This window comes from Rhynchophorus ferrugineus, unplaced genomic scaffold, assembly GCF_030347505.1.
Source record: "Rhynchophorus ferrugineus isolate W39M unplaced genomic scaffold, kcgeb_rfMv2 rfM4, whole genome shotgun sequence".
NCBI classification, from domain to species: domain Eukaryota; kingdom Metazoa; phylum Arthropoda; class Insecta; order Coleoptera; family Curculionidae; genus Rhynchophorus; species Rhynchophorus ferrugineus.
The window spans coordinates 44,428,774-44,445,975 of NW_027472583.1; the positions used below are offsets into that span (position 1 = coordinate 44,428,774).

Here is a 17,202-nt window from a genome sequence, read left to right on the forward strand (position 1 = left end):
ATTGTGCGAAAACTTAGCACTTTATATGAGATCTGGATCTACCACTACACGCTACAACCGAAACAGCAATGAAAATAATGGATGTTAAATTCTAAGTCATGGCCAGCGCGTTTGGGGATATAGAAAGGATTCTGTTGATTGAGTACCTTGAAAATGACAGAATAATTACAAGAGAATATTACTCCGATCTTATCAAACAGATAGATGTGACTTGCTTAAAGAAAAACATGTTTCACTGAATGGTCAAAAAGTGAGACGAGTTGGTCTGTTTTCTAATGGATAAGAACCCTCCGTGCCGCCCCTTATTTCCGTAAAATTAAAGAGCTTCTTTAACGAAATTAATAGTTTCTGTTTCCTAGATCCTTTCATATTTTAAAACTGCCACAGTCGGTAAGAGTCCTGGGAGATCATAAGACTGTTCGCTTTTTTGTTCATTCAATTAAGCGAAACCACATTAATTATCAAGGAAGAAAACAAGTTGGCGTTAGATTGAAAATCGTTCCGCAGTTAATCAAAGCGTTCTTTGTTGTAGTTAAATGGAGTTCGGGAAAACGTGTCGTAGATCAAGCTGTAAGGCACAAAAGGTGGATTGAAGGTGCTCAACAACGATCTCTCAAGCGTTGAAAAACACCCCTAGTTCGTGGATTCCCGGCACGTGCATCACAATTCAAGATGTAAGGCCACCAAAGGCAGACCGAAGTTGCTCTAAATTAACATCGTTAACTAGAATTTAAACAGAAGCTTGCAGTTCATGGTGAATGCTCTACAAAGGCGAATTGCAGTTTCTTAGCCGTAGACTATTGGAATATGGAGTCATTAAATTTTGGAAAACAATTCTGTAGAGGGGTATAATGGAAATTTAGCTAGAAATAATGCCATTTCGAAGATTTTCAATGGTACAATCAATTCATAAAAACAAAAAACAATTTCTATAACAACTATAAGCTTTCCAGATGGAATAAGGACCCACATAGATCCATGAGGCAGTTTCTTTAGGAGGGCCATGACGTAATACGACCCTGACTATCCGGCCATCTGTTAGTTTCGTTGGCGACGGGAACGACTTGCTTGGCCACCACACCTATTCTCCTTATTTGATACACTCAAATTTCTGTTCCCAAATGAAGAAGTAGAGTAGGCGATACATGAATATTTTCACAGATAATGTAGAAAAATAAAGTCATCTTTAGTTGAAATACGTAATTTTTCATCATCAGGCCTAGAACTTTTCACTTTATTCCTGTAAATATATGAAATTGAATATTTAAATTATTTTTTGCCGGCTTGGTTGGCGCAGTGGTAAAGGCGACAAGTCCACCTACTGTGCGATAGTCGCGGGTTCGAATCCTGCTGGGGCACGGTCGTAAATTTATGTTTGTAATTTTTTTAATATTTGTAATTGTCTCAGCTAAGAGTAGTAAAGTCAGACAAGGAAAATAATCCCAGTCACGCCAGTAACCAGGATGGGTAAGACCTGACTTCTAGGATAATTTCTAAGTTGGTCACTCACCAGTCGGTAGGCTCAATGCCGAGGACCGTGGTTCGGAGCCCACTTTAAACGGTCCGGATAAACCATTGTTGGCAAGAAAATATAAATATATTTAAAAATATTATTTATAAAATAAACCTTTCTAATACTGTTTATGTAAGTTACAACTGCTGATATTCAATGACTTCTGGTCAAATGTAAAGTATGTAGTAAACATCATTGTGTAACAAAATTGTATGAGTATATTAGAAGGCATGAAAAAAATAATGTTCTCATAGCTTGGCCCTTAAATCGCATGGTTATTAATACAAATATTATCTCTCTTGGTGTTATTTGTAATACTTTTTTTTTGTTACAGATATTTTCACTGTACATATATTGAAGTAACCACAGCTACAAAAATAAATAAAACAACAATATCATGTATATTTATTAAATTTATCTTCTAAATCCACCTAACAACAAAAATAAAAACAACAAATATACTCCATATATACAATATTAACACATTATCCAAACTCCATATCTGTCCCGTTGCCCCCTTTTCACCAAAATAAATAAAATTAGCAGGATTAACTAGTTAGAACCTCAGAAAAGATGGTGCTTTTATGGGATGTTTCAGCGGGAACAGTTAACTTAAGGTTGATCGGAACCACCCGATGGTGCTCTGGCACCTCCATCGTTGGTTTGGATGGAGACAGCGACTGTAGGACCCGTGGTGGACGTTTGGGATTCAGCAGTTTCCACCGTGGCTGGTACGGTTTGACTCGATTGACTTGAATTTATCTGAAACATAAACTTTAATAAACATTTTTATTCATGAAAGTGTTGTTTCATTTTAATTATTAAGAAACCTCACAATAGATAAAGCGTTATTCAAACATTTTTGTCAAAAGCCATATTTCTTAGGCTATATTTCGAAGTATGCTGGTTTGGTTTGGTTCAATAGACAATTTAAAAGAACAGGATTTGTCACGTAAATTTTAACAATACTTTATAAGAATGTTTTTCTAAAAACTGTGTTGCTTCTTGGTTTGATCAAATGATTCTGAAAAGACGAATAAAATATTAATCAACCCTATACAAACAAATTAATGTAAAATAAATAAATGTAAATAAATTAATTGATATGAAAAGCTTACATTGAACAAAATGTTAGTTTATAATTATTAGAAAATTTTTAATTTAAATACTAAATTATTACTAAATAATCTAATAAGCTAAATTAGTTTAACATTAAGAACTAAACAATAAATAAAAATTGCTCAAAGAAATACAACAATATGAACACCTGAATACGGTAATGAGGCACCATTTGTTTTTAAAACTGCTACAATTCTTGGCAGAATAGATTCGTAGAGTGTCTAGATAGTCTCCAACGGAATATTCTTGTATTTTTGTACCAAAACATCCGCCAATTGCTTCAATGATGTTGGAGATGGGAATCTCCTTCTCACTCTCTGTTCTAAAACACCTCATAACCGTTCAATTATGTTGAGGTTTAGTGATCGTGCGAGCGAGGCAAGATCTTTGATGAACCTCAAACCAATATTGAACATTTTGGGTGTGTATATGACCAGAATATCATCTTGGATATGCAGTGCTTGACAGAAAATGCTAGTCATAGCAATAATTTCATTACGATATTACCGCATAAGTCCGAATCGTAGGTTTCTTTGACAATCACCATATCATACCTCATAGTCCCAATCAGCAAATATACATATTTTATGATCATTGCACAATATCAACATCTCTTTTAACGTTGGCTTCCGTTATAAAAGGTTTCGCAATCCCAATCCTTCTACATAATAGCTTTGTGGAGCTTCCGCCGTATTATTTTTGTCAAAACAGTGTTACTTATATGAGTGTTGAGTTCTGCTGAGGCTTTTGCTGTGGTGGATTTATGTTCTCTGGCTAAAACTATTTTTAATGTTTGTCGGTCTCTGTCAGTTAACTTTGAGTTTTGCCCACTATTCGTCTTAATAACCTGACCTTAAACAATATCTGAGAGATCAGACATTTCACAGACCGCTTGTTTTAATCGCCGCAACACAAATCATGCAATGCACTGAAATATAACCAAAAGATTTCCCAAGTAAACTGAGCAATATATAGGCGCATATGAAGCAGTGTTGCCAATATGCAACAAAATGTACTATGTTGCATGGTGTTCATATTATTTTATCTATTAGAAAGTAAATGTATTCATATAAATTTCAAAATTCTAGACAATATATAGCTTGATATATATAGATAACAGAAAATGGAAAAAATATGAATTTTTTGAACTGAGCCATTTTGATCTATGATTTTTTTTAAATTTTCTGGTAAAAGCTAATTTCGTAACTATAAAAATTCTCAGATATCTGGACGAAAAACTGAACAAACGTTTTCATCACTACCCTCTTTTGAAGCCAACCTGACACTATTAAGGTGAATAATTTTATAGAAATCCAAAAAGATGCAAGTTGGCCTGGGATCATCCGAGCTACGCTATGAACTCATCAAAACTTCTTACCCAATCTCGATATTTTTGTCAAGCTACTAAAGTGGTTTAGCGTAATCGATATGGAAACTATTAATCAATTCGGACCAGGTTTTCTTTAATCGCTGCTGCTTCAATAGCTTTAATTACTGACAGCAGAGAGCAGAATGCACAGTTTAGACAAATTCTAGCAGCTCATCATGTCTGGAATGTTCTCTGTACTGTTAGGTAACAGTCCTTTCAAACACGGGTTTCACTAGTCTGGCTTTATATATTACTAGCGATAAGTTAATTTAAAACATTTAATAATTCCGACATTCCGACTACTACCGTCTCTATCCAATATTTTACTACTATCTAATAGATTGTAGTGATCCAACTGTGTCCAAAATAGGTAAGTAAAGTGGATCATTCAAAAAGTTCAATTCGAATGTGTCTCTCCCATTAAACTTTTGCTACCATTTATGTATGCATTTGTTAGATATTTAATGCATTGCCTTTTTATTGACCACTCTGATTCTATTGTAAAAAATACTATAATATGAATTTTTCAAGTTGCTAGATTCTAACAGAAATAAAAATTACCAACATATTAGAATAATAAAGAAATAAGCATATTGAAGACCGAAAATAATTTTGAGATACCGAGATCTTAGGCAAGAGTGGACAATTTGACAAGGAAAATTATCCCAGAAGACTCTGGGATAATCTTTCAGTTGGTCACTAGTCGATAGGCTAATCCGAGGACCGTAGTTCCAATTGAGATAAACAAAAGTTGGTAAAAAGAACACTAAAATATATTAAACGCAGATAACAAAATATTAATGATGTGTAGATAGATATGGACATGCCAGCTTTGGCTGAATACTGGAAGGGTACTGGCTACAACATTTAGTTCAAAATAGTCGAGGTTTTAGCTCCTATACGATATTAAGATTTTTAAATTCCAAAATAATTTTAACAAAGATAATGGTTATAAGACCAACCCTACGATTTTAAATCATTTCATATCATTCTTACAAAGTTTGAAATTTCAAGTAGATCTTTCCTTCGAATGACAAAATTCTATTCTCTTTCACATCAACGGGATATGGCTAGAATATAACGGATGGTAAACCGACTCATCTGTGTGGAATGTAATTTTCATGTTTCTTGTTTATTGAGAAAAATATAGAGATCTAATAAGTAAAATGCTATCGGGAACTTCATCTAACTTGATAATTCTATAGTAATTTATTTATTTATGGTAACCCATCAGCCTCTTTGACTTTTTAGAGTCGACATATGTGGTTGCAAGCTTATATCAATTGTTTCCATTAAATCGTATCAAAATAAGAAATCCGTTGATATTTTGAAGAACGCGAAATGTTTTATGACCCCCTTTAGCTTCGCATTATTCACCATCGATTAATTCGAGTAATTTTTCAGATTCAGCACTGCTCACTAGTGAGTCACTTTTTTCGTGCATTACAATCGCTAATATAAGATTCTAAGGTTCTTTGTGTCTTTCATGGGAATTGTGTAAAGAACCTTGAATTATATGGCTTATATTTATTGGGATGAAGCTTATTATAGAAAATATGTAAAAGTGACTCATTTTAGCATACTATTTTAAAAAATAACTGTAAAACGAACACAAAAACACATGTGGTTCAAGGAAATTTGGAACCCCCAAAATCGGTTATTACAAAATTTAGGGTATCTGTAAAATATCGAAAACGACTTTTGGGTAATTTAATATTTTTTTAATGGAGCTTTCTATTATGAACACTTGATATAACGATGAGAAACTAAAATGGTTAAAAAAGTAAAGTTGTCTCCTGATGGTGAGCTTGTTCACTCAGTATTCCAGTTCTCTCTTTTAACTTCACCCCATTCCATTTATTATTTTCTATTTCTTCATTTATTTTCCTATTTTCCCATACATCTTTATCTATTTTGTTTTTCTTTATTTCATTATGTTTTCGTACCTTTCCCGTAACTTCTAAATTACTGTAAATTAAAGATATTAGCGTTTACTTGTAACTTTTAACTTTTCTCTTTTAACTTTTTTTGTCGCTTTGACGGGTATCGTCATTTAGCGACTATACAACACTACGGTTATGATCTAAAGTGGATGAGGACAGACATAAAGTGCATATATAAAATAATAAATTAATAATATTAATAACACAAAGAGGGGGGTTAAAAGAATAAATAGTGTATATACAATTTTAAAATAAACACAAACACAGGACTACAAACACAACCATAGCGAAGTAGAGGCTCCATCCAGGCAGCACGCATCGGCACCCATACTGAAGTGGTAATGGTTATTTGATCAGTAACTCTAAACTTAGCATAGGCTAGATTCTATGGAAATCCGAGTAGCCTGTCGGTATTTTCTTCTGTTAAGACATTTTTATAATTTTGCAGTCTATACTTAGTTCTAATCTGGGTGAGCCGTGGACAGTCCTTCAATATATGGTAGACTGAAATAGGGACATGGTGCCAAAACTCACAGTGAGCAGGCGGGCTCGAAGTCCTCAAGTGACCGTGCGAGAAACGACAGTGGCCCAATTTCAGTCGATTCAAAGCTACTATATGGTGTCGAACGGAAGGAACGCGAAGAGAGGAGAAAAATCAGCTTTAATCTCAAACAGCCTGTTGTGGTTGGCCTCCTGGGCCCAACGACGTTGTACCTCGCTATTCGTAAAACAAGATACAAATGGTATAAGGTCGGTATGGACACAAACATCCGTGATGCGGAGGAGAGATAAGGCTGCCGATTTAGCCGCGCTCATTTCCCGATATACCTACGTGAGAAGGGATCCACAGTAAACTTGTCCTGATCCGATTCAGATAGAGGGTACGGATAATGGATAGTGAGTCGGTGACCAGGGGACGGTTGAACTTTTGTTCCAGGAAACAATCGACAGCATTTCGGGAGTCGGTCAGGATTAGCCATTCATTAAAAATTTTGTGTTGAGATGCACGATAATGCTTTGAATATCGCGAATAGTTTAGCGGTCAATAATGAACCTTGTTCAAGGAGCTTGAAAGAGAAAGATCGGTTGTCCATCACAAATACACTGCCAAGCCCGCTGTGAGATTTGGAGCCATCGATATATATGTGCTTGCGGCCAGGGTAAGGTTGCAGCAGATCACAGAACTTGGACCGAATAATGTGTTTTTTTTTATAAAATTGACATAATGATATGTTTATGAAGAGGTAGTAAAGGTACAAGAGGGAAACTTGAGGTAGCGGACAAGTAGGGTTTGCAACGAGCCAATTCCAGCCCTGGACAGAAGAGCTGCAATTATGTGAGAGGTACCAGTGGAGTAGCTAGGGATAAGATGGTCCAGGATGGGTAGATGACTCCAAGTGGAGGTCACGTTTATGGAAGATGGTAAAGCAAGCGGTCTCACAACGAACTTCAGTGAAAGTAAATCCTTATGATAAGAAAGTGGGGTGGATGTAAGACTGCAGGAGTTAATTTTAGGGGAGGATCGAAAAGCACCCAGCGATATTCTAGTGCAGTATTTTGAATGGCTTCTAGGGATTTGAGGTAAGTTGGAGCAGCAGTGGTGAAGAGTAGGGAGCCGTAGTCTAGCTTAGGAAGGATTACAGAGGAATATATTTTGAGTATAGTTTCCTGGTCTGCACCTGTGTGCCGATTAGATCCCCAACGCAGCATTTGCATGTCTCTGGAACAGCGAGTTTTAAGGTATTGATAAGTCTTGACTTGATGTGATACTTCCAGGACAGCCGGCAGTCGAAAATTAATCCCAGGAACCTTATACGATCAACAGATTTGATCGGAGTTTCATTAAGAGAGAAGGAATGGACGCGGGTACAGTTACGCCTCCGACAGAATTGGATCACAGAGGACTTTGAAGGAGAGATAAGGAATCCGGTGGAGGATGACCAGGAAGAAAGACGGTTTAATGCTCCTAGAAGGAGCCTATCTGCAGAGTTTGGAGACTTGACCGAGCAACAAATAGGTATGTCGTCCGCAAAAAAATCTGTAGGTGAGCCTTGAGTCGAGGAATTTAGTTATTGAATCACGGGGTATTACGAATAAGGTAGGACTGAGAACTAAGTCCTGAGGGACTCCAGTCGAGAGCGGGTAGGTGGAAAAGAGAAAACCTCCCGAACAGACTAGGAAAGATCTGTTGCCGAGAAAATTCTTTACAAAGTCCAGGATATTACCCATGAGTCCGAAGCAGTGTAGATTGTTGATCATCAAAGATCTATTGACTTGGAGTAAGCATTTCTTATATCATTCTCTAAGCCCACCAAATGATTTAGTATGGACCGACCAGAGCGAAACCCACACTAAAAATCAGATAGTAATGAATGAAATTCCAGAAACCAAGATAGGCGGTTGAGTACCATACGCTCGAATACCTTACACAAATGGTTGGTGAGGGAAATGGGACGGTAGCTTAAGGGAGATGTCCTGGCTTTACTCTTCTTCCATATTAGGATTAGGATGAAGTGGGACCAGGAGGGTGGGAAGGATACAAGGACCAAATGACCAAATCTCATTATAAATGTTCAGAAGGTGGGAGAGGGCTTGGGGAGGGACATAAATTATAACTATTTTATAAGCCAAAAACTGGTGCCAAAGTGCAATGACAGCTATATAAGGATACTTTTCGTTGCAATGGAATGTGACAAGATTTTCATGAATTATACTGCTCAGGAGATGGTTAGAGTATATTGAATTCAGGAGGCATAAAGAACCTATAGTTCGCATAGGTGGTTTGAATCCCCTTTTTAACAGCTTCCATGATGGAATATAGCACTGTGGTAAGACCGTTCAAAAAACACATCAAAGTAGTACATGGTCATCACTTTTACATCATAGGTTTACATGTCTCAATATTAAATTGATAAAAACTTGGAATACTATCTACATTAATTTATGGCTTTGACAGCCTCTGCATAGACAGGTTGATGTAGATAAGAGCAAGAGTCCAGTGAAGTGACCAGAGCAGATGTCTTGGAAACTGTGACAACAATTGTTGGTAACAATAGACATTGAGAATTGACACTCTTCTTAACGCTCGGGACATTTGCGTTTGCTAGCTTAACTGGGATTGCGTGACAGGATCCGAAAAACCGAGAACTGACATGGGTAGGTAACTGCAGTAACAGTTTCATTCAATTTTATCAACTTATAATACACTACACCTTGGTAATCCCACCATATACATAGCAAGGTTTTATGGCCTTGAGCATTCCATTTCGGTAATGATGTAGATGGCTCTTTTGAACTAACCTATATGATCGATTATTCATAGCCAAGTACAATACGCCACAGAATGATTTTCTTTTTTTGCCTGCAAGGTTAAACAGTTCAAAATTGACCATTTTCCTTCTTTTTTGGATATTGACTATATTAACTAAGCTATTTGAAAGTTTGAGCAAGGTTTTATCTGATCTGTATCTGTATTCGATATCTTTAAACATTTTAGTGCTCCAGGGCGTTCGTTGTCATTGGCATAAAAATGTCAGTTTTTAAATCGCTAAAACCAAAACCGAGAGATCGGATATAGTGGAGTAGCATCATCATAAGTTTCTAAAAGAGTGTGATGTGTTTTGGAACCAAGTTTCTTCAACTCAAACAACAAAAGTTGAATGTACACCACACAATATTGAATTTTCCATGATTAAATCCTGCATATACTGAATTATATATTATTATATCATACACTGTTATTTTATGTAGAGAAATATCAAAACCATCAAGTTTTCAACAGCTTACATTGATGCTTAGATATCAATAATCAAGATACATGTCAGCATCTAATAGTATGTCTTATTTAGTAGTAGTAATAGCTGTTTATTTTTAGTTAGACCATTACGACCAAGACTTATTATGAAATATGTTACACTACTAAAATAATATATTATATAATTTATAAAAAATATAGTGTATGTTTTTTATGATCTATGAAAATACTTACTGGTTGAGCAATGGTACCAACGGTCGAGGTTGTTGTGGTAGAAGTAGAGGTAGCTACTGTTGAAACTTGACTAATTGCTATGGTAGATGTCTGTGTGGTCGCTGATGGCCTCACTGATGATAAGAACTGCGAAAATCTGCCTCTATAAATTTCAAAATAACACACCATTAATCTTAATATGTTTTAATGAATATAACCAGAAATACCTGATGCGTGGTGGGGCAATGTTCCTAGCCATCAACGGTTGCTGGGCACTCCTTACTATTAACTGCTGAAGCTGGTCCTGTTGCAGGACGACGGGTAACTCGTAATGATGGAAAAAGTAGATCATCGAATGCTGCAATACCAACACACCATATGAGAAAATGGAAAATGGAAATGAAGACAACTTTTTCCTGACAGTGAGATTATCTGATGTCATTGATGTGACTGAATGTCAAAGAATGTCACAGCACCGTCAACGGCTCTTAATATGTTTGTAAAACCTAAAAGGTTTTAATCATAGAGTATAACAGAGGTTCTACCTAAATAGGCGAAACCGAGGAAATGTTCTCTGTGGTGAGATTTGTGAGTTTTTTTGATTGGTTCATTTGAATTTCCCTACAAAGGCATTTGATTGGTTAATTTCTATAACCCGATTGATTATTTCTATGGTTTGTTTATGACGCCATTTTTGTGTGTCTGATATTGAGTACGATTAACATCTTTGTGCTTTAATTATAATCACTATTATTTAATTATAATGTATAACATTCTCAAAAGTGTTGTGAATCCAGTGTATGTGCGGAAGTAAAAAAAGCAGATGTCGTTTTCCTTGGAAGAAACAGCCCAATTTAGCCAGGTTAAGGATGCGTGTGTGACTTTGTATTTACCTGGTACGTATACAATTATTGGTACAGACCATTTGTATATAGCATATTGTATTTTACAGGAATACAATAGAAGAAATCATGAAAATATTAACCATACTTTAAATCCAGAAATGTGTTCAAATGGGGCGATGGCAAAATTACATTGAAGGTAAATATGTATATACTACATGAAAAGTTTTAGCAAAAATTGTTGTCCTTTGAGAGGCTGTTTGTAAAGTGTCATCAATTAAAAACTTAATTACTTTGAAAGGGTTCATTTGTTTGAAACAAATATATATTGGTTAAGATACTTATTAATATTTTTGGCTTAAAGCTCCTTAACTGAGAGAGGTGGCATTTTTTGTTTGACTTTTCAACAAAAATACATTAGCACAAAATAAAATAATCAAATTTGTAGACGAAAATGATGAGCCTGATTTTACAAGAATTTGCTTTGATAAATTTTTTTGTTAAACAAGTAAGTAAAATATTAACATGCAAGCTTTCAGCTGTGCTGCTCTGCTTTCAGTATGAAGGGACAAAAATATACAAATTGTAACACATCTTATTTAAATCGATAGCACTCAAGAGATATGAAAAAGGAAAAAAGCGCTATATACAATTTTGATTATTTTTCCAGCAGATATGTTGTGTTCTCGATTAGATTGCAGCCTTTTATATATTCATCTCTAATTATTTTTATTTATATATTTATATTTCATTTATATATTTATACATATTATATATAAGCATTTTAATATTTTATATTTGTATTTATATAGAATTTAATTTCAATAAATTGTTTTGAGAAATTACATTTGGATTTTATTTCAAATTTTATTGGTCAATAGAATGTAACGTCAGATGTCAGTCATGTGATGTGTAAGAAATCCCCAACCAATGAAATGCAGCGAGACGACGTTCTGAGCGCCTTCCTGCTCAGACCATGCAAAACAATTCTGAAATTATATGTATTAAGAACACTCTATATATTAGTCTAGGGTTTTAATGAACACAAAAACCTTTAAATCAAAATGTATTGAAAATTGTTTAAAATAATAGATCTATTGTCAATATTAATAATAGAATATGTGCACGCGTCAATGTGTATATTAGTACTAATTAAAATTAATCTCGACTGGCTACGGTATAAATTGAAATAATCATGGTATTTTCTTTCAATTAGACAGGCGAGCATAATGAACAGCAAAAAAGATTATATTTATTATTAGTAAAATTTTAGATTTAAATACTTTTTTTTCTTGTTATTTTAGTTTCTACAGGTCATCGCTTTCCTGTGAAAAAAATGTGATTATATATTTATGTACAAGCCGTAAAACAATGAAAGTTAATTTCTTCCACTGAAAAAAGAATGGTTAGTATTTTATTTGGATGTAAGTGGAGAAACAATTCGAATTTTTAAGAGAAAAACGATATAAATCTTTAAAATCCTAATTATCCCTAATTCAGTAAAAACACTCATCTACAAAAAAATAAAAATTTCTTTAGTTTAAAATTAGTTTTACTTAATATATTCTGATCATATATATATATATATATATATATATATATATATATATATATATATATATATATATATATATATATATATAATGAAAAGTGCGACTGGACATCGAAAATATTTGCTCTCAAAAAAGTTAAAGCGATTTGGCCATTTTTTCTATCGCTATCGCTGTCGAAAGAGGGCGGAAGGTAGTATTTTTAGCGTCGCTAATATGTGTACAATAGTCTGTATTTGCAGAGGCATAAAGTGTTTTTATATATTTTTAACAGTCCCAAATGGCTTGGAAAGTTTGTAAACGAGACGCTGACTCGTTTTGCTTAATTTGAGGCGAATTTATTAAAGTAAGAAAAAAAAGTACGATTTAAGTACAAATTATAATATTTGTGAAGCCTATCAAGCTTACTTCAATCTATCTGTTAAAAGCCAAGATATAAAATGGGCTCCACATGTGTTATGTAACTCTTGCAGATATGCTCAGGAGGCTGAGTTTATTTTATTTTCTATTTTTATTATATGGATCCATTCATTATGTTACGCCTTATTGTATGCTGGTAGAGAGGTGAAAAAAGAGCAATGAAGTTTGCAGTGCCAAGAATTTGGAAGGAACGAAGTGACCATCAAACAGATTGTTATTTTTTAATTGTAAATCCACTTAAATGTAAAAATTCAAAGAAAATATATTATCCTGATGTAGCTTCGACATCCGCTCCAATGTCCCATACAGAAAAATATCCTATAACTACTTTTCCTGTAGTAGAAAATGAACTGCTCTCTCAAGGTAGCCATCCATCACGGAGTTCATCTGTATACGTACATTCCAAATTCGGCATTGAATTCAGATTCTAAAAAATAAGAGACTAAAAATACCACACCTCGTCAACTCAGAAGATCTCAATGACTTAATAAGAGACTTAAATCTTCAGAATTATTATGATGTTCGAATATCCAGTACACTGAAAGCATGATGGGGGATTATAAATGGGGGTTGATAAGAGAAACTTCTGTTGAATCTGACAGAAAAAGTAAAACTGTTTATTCTTAAACATTTGGACTCTATTTTAAGACAAATAAATCATTAATTAAAAAATAACAAATAATGCCATTTCTGCCTATAGAAACTTTTACTTTATAACGTATTACTTTGCGGACAAATTCTCATTAGATTGGTAGCAGTGTTCTCGGCTATTTGTTCAGGCGTAAAAAGTTGACGAGTGTATTTTACAGAAACTGCAAAAAAAACTAGTCAGTTATTACATAAAGGCAAATTAAAAAGGTGTACTTATTTTTATGTATATCTTCTCTGACCAAGTACATACATGTACAGGTACAGGTCACATAAAAAAAGTTGTTTTGCTAACCTTAAATTTGACTTGAATGAATATAGTTCCCTTCTAGAAGGATTATGTTTATACATTTTGGTCGACGATATATATTTGTGAAAAATACAAAATAGTAATGTAAACAACTGATAACTACTTAAATGCTAAATTAGATCGTCTTGACATTTCTCTACATAAAATAACAATACATTTATATATAGTAAGAGTTATTCGGTATATGTAGATGCTTAAGAGTTCACAGACAAAGAATTACAAAAATTATTGAACGAAAACCTAACTCAAATTCACAGTTTGCAGACTGTTTCTTGATTGAAAAATGGGAAAATATTTACCATACGAACTGACTGAAAATGTCATTTAAGACCCTTCCAGTATCGCGGTTTTATTACTTTCCAGTGAAAAAAGAAAGAGTTATTTATGGTGTACTGTGACTGACGATGAAAATAATGAAATATTTTTATACGAATATGATTGTTATAAGTGGTACGCTGTACGCTTGTTTGTAAGCTTTGTAAAGAGAACCTACCACTACGTGCTTAATCTAAAATTGAAATGGTCGATGATTATTGAAGATAGTCTACCATTTTAATTAGATTGTAACACTGATTGCCGTTGGTATGTGCAGATACTCTGTGTTGATTTGATTTTATGCTACTTCCAGGTTGAAGAATTTTGGTTGATTTGGGTGGAAAAAAATCTGTTGTGAGTGTCAAAGATCTAGGACATGAATTAAATTTATATTTAGGAATCGAGGTAAAAAAATCCTATCATTCCACGGGACCAAGCATATTGCAAGATGGTAATCTCGGTAATGCACATTGAACTGTCACTTTCTTACCCGAGCATTTGTTAATTTGGATGGATTGACGAGCGCTTGGACAGAAAACTGATTGAATGGTAACTGGAGGGTGCTAATTTGTATCCTCCTTTCAGAATAACAGCAATATAGACGAATTTCCAGATATATGGAAATTTTTACCACCTGAAGATAGAATTTGTGATGTTTGTTGGGTCAGTAAGCTGTTTCTGGGGAAGATTTTGAAATTGTCGGTTGGTTATACTGTCAGGATCACTTGGTTATACTCTTGAAATATTTTAAAAATTGCATTTATATTGTTATCGCATTGGTGACATTTTGATTTTAGTTGATATCGGGGTTGTGATCGACATTTTGTTGGTCATCTGAAAACAAAGACTTCGTTAATCGCTCAACCTTCTCCCTACCTGCGACTGAAAATAGCTGATTATTGTGTGTTTTTGGTGGAAAGATATATCTTTTTGGCCTCACTGATAACCAACAGCCTGCACATATTCAGGGTACGATGAATCAATATTGAGAAGCATAGTTCCTGATTAGCTGCCCTTTCTGGATCAAGAGATGTATGGGTCCCTCTGTGGAGTGTATTATTTTCTTTAATTATAATTTTTTTAATATCCTGGGAAATTCTGTGCACGTCACCGATTTGGGATTTCGATCATTGATGAAGGTTGGGAGTATGCATATTGAATATAACTAGTAACATCGGGAAATCCGATATATTAACAGTTTGCAATAGGAAAATCTATAGTTGATGGGGAATCTATGAATGATGAGGCCAAAGTTTAAGGTGTTTCAGAGGTTGACAATTCCTCCTCAAAGATTGGAAAATGTCTACCCAAGGTTACTGAAGTATCCGCTAATAAGTTTATCGAAACATCCATCGATTAGCTTGTAACAATCTGCTGAAGATAATTTGGATTATTTTGTCAGTGATTTGCGCTACCATGGACAGTTGCTTCGAGACTAATGTACCCCTAGTGATGCAAGCGAGTAATATTTTATTATAGTTTTGATAAAAATTCTAAAACTGTCCATGTAAAGTATCTATACCTACATATTTAGAGATTTAGGACTAAGGAGATTTAATTGAATTACAAAGAATTAAAGAAGGAAAGAAATAAAATTTAATAATAAAGAACTAAAATAATGTAGCGCCGCAACAATCGTGTTAACTAGGTATGAGGTATAAGAAAAACAGCAGTTATGTAAAAAACTTAAAATAACCCCCATATTTTATATTTATATTAAAAAGCTAGAGCGAATTTAATTAGACCGACAGTTTTTAAGGCAAAGTTATAAGGAGGCCATAAAAAAACTGCTTATTTTTAAGGTTAATAACTTTGAAAATTGCCTTTGATATGCGACCTAAATACTTAAAAAAAAACGAAATCAAGTAAAAAAGGCTAATATTGCGAAATTTTAAAAAACTAAGCGAATAATGAGCCAGATAAAATCGGTATATTGAATATAGTCCCTTTATCTATTCCTTAATATTTATAGAAGTTATTTTTTAAATAAATCCAAAATAAGAGATAATAATCTTAGGTTTTCTTCGTAGTTGTAAACGTAATTAATTCAAAATATTCCATGCCTTCATTTTAAAACATTTTTTCCGTAGGAAACATCCAAGAGAAATTATTCGCAAATAAAATATAACACTGACAATAACAGGAAAGATAGCTGGAAATAGTTATAAACAGAGTAAATGTAATTAAATTATGAATCGACAAAAAGGTACTGACTACTGGCTATCCATAAAATAGAACATGTGTTTTAATAATGAAGATAATGCAGATTCTTAATTTATATTTTGTGAAAGTGTGTTAAACAAAAAACTACTATTTTACTTAAAAAACAGCTTCCGTAAAATAGGAAAAAAGAGGCGACTTGTTGAACGGCTATACAAAATGACACTGAGGATCTATTAGAAAACAGACCAACCTGTCTAACTCGTTTAGCATTCAGGGAATTTAAGAAACTGATGACCGGATAGACAGTGCCGTATTACATAACACCTCCCTACTAAGGAAATGGTCACAGGGGTATATATAGTCGTTAACGGAATAACTAGACAAGCTTATAGTTGTTAGAAAAAATTCTTTTTAGGTATAGATTGCACCTTTGTCCGTCAGTTTGCCTTTGAAGATCTTCCAAACGGCACTCTTATAAGAAATGGTTTTCCAAATTTAGGTGACTCTATTCCGCCTTTGGTAGTCGTCCACCCTCAGTTAGAATGTTTCTTACTTGGAATATTTTATGGGTAGGGGTCATTGAGCACCTTCAATCCACCTTTTGTGACCTAACAGCTTTAGTTGCGATATATTTGCGCGAATAAACGCTTTGAGTAACTGTGGAACGATTGCCAATCCATCGTCAACCTGTCTTCTTGATAATTAATTTGATTCCACTTAATTGAATTAATTCAAAAGGGAACAGCTCTTTGATGTCCACGGAATCATATCGAGTGCGCCAGTTATATTTTGTGAAAGGGTATTAAACAAAAACTATTATTTTACATAAAAAAAACTTACTTATTTTACAGAAGGAAGAGGCGACTTATTAAACGCCCATATAAAGCGACACTGAGAGTATGGAGGTTACAGAACGAGCTTAATTATTTCGGACGTGTAAACTGTAGAGTTTGTAAAAAGTTTTGTGTAAAACCAATAGTTTGAGGGATGTACATAAAAAGACTTAATAAAATAAACAATAAGATCCAATTAGACAAAAACGG

The 17,202-nt window shown here is 34.1% G+C and overlaps 1 protein-coding gene across 3 annotated transcripts in view; it reads right to left on the reverse strand.

Moving 5' to 3' along the window:
- Positions 1 to 1,908: 1,908 nt before the first annotated feature.
- LOC143195998 (membralin) overlaps positions 1,909 to 17,202 on the reverse strand; it is a 177,882-nt gene continuing 162,588 nt past the window's right edge. For all 3 annotated transcript variants that reach the window (XM_076403568.1, XM_076403570.1, XM_076403569.1), the window contains exons 10-12: positions 10,139 to 10,269; positions 9,933 to 10,074; positions 1,909 to 2,275 (exon numbers count right to left, since the gene is read on the reverse strand). In XM_076403568.1, coding sequence (XP_076259683.1) covers positions 2,126 to 2,275; positions 9,933 to 10,074; positions 10,139 to 10,269 — 423 coding nt within the window. In that variant the 3' untranslated portion in view covers positions 1,909 to 2,125. The remainder of the gene's footprint in view (positions 2,276 to 9,932; positions 10,075 to 10,138; positions 10,270 to 17,202) is intronic.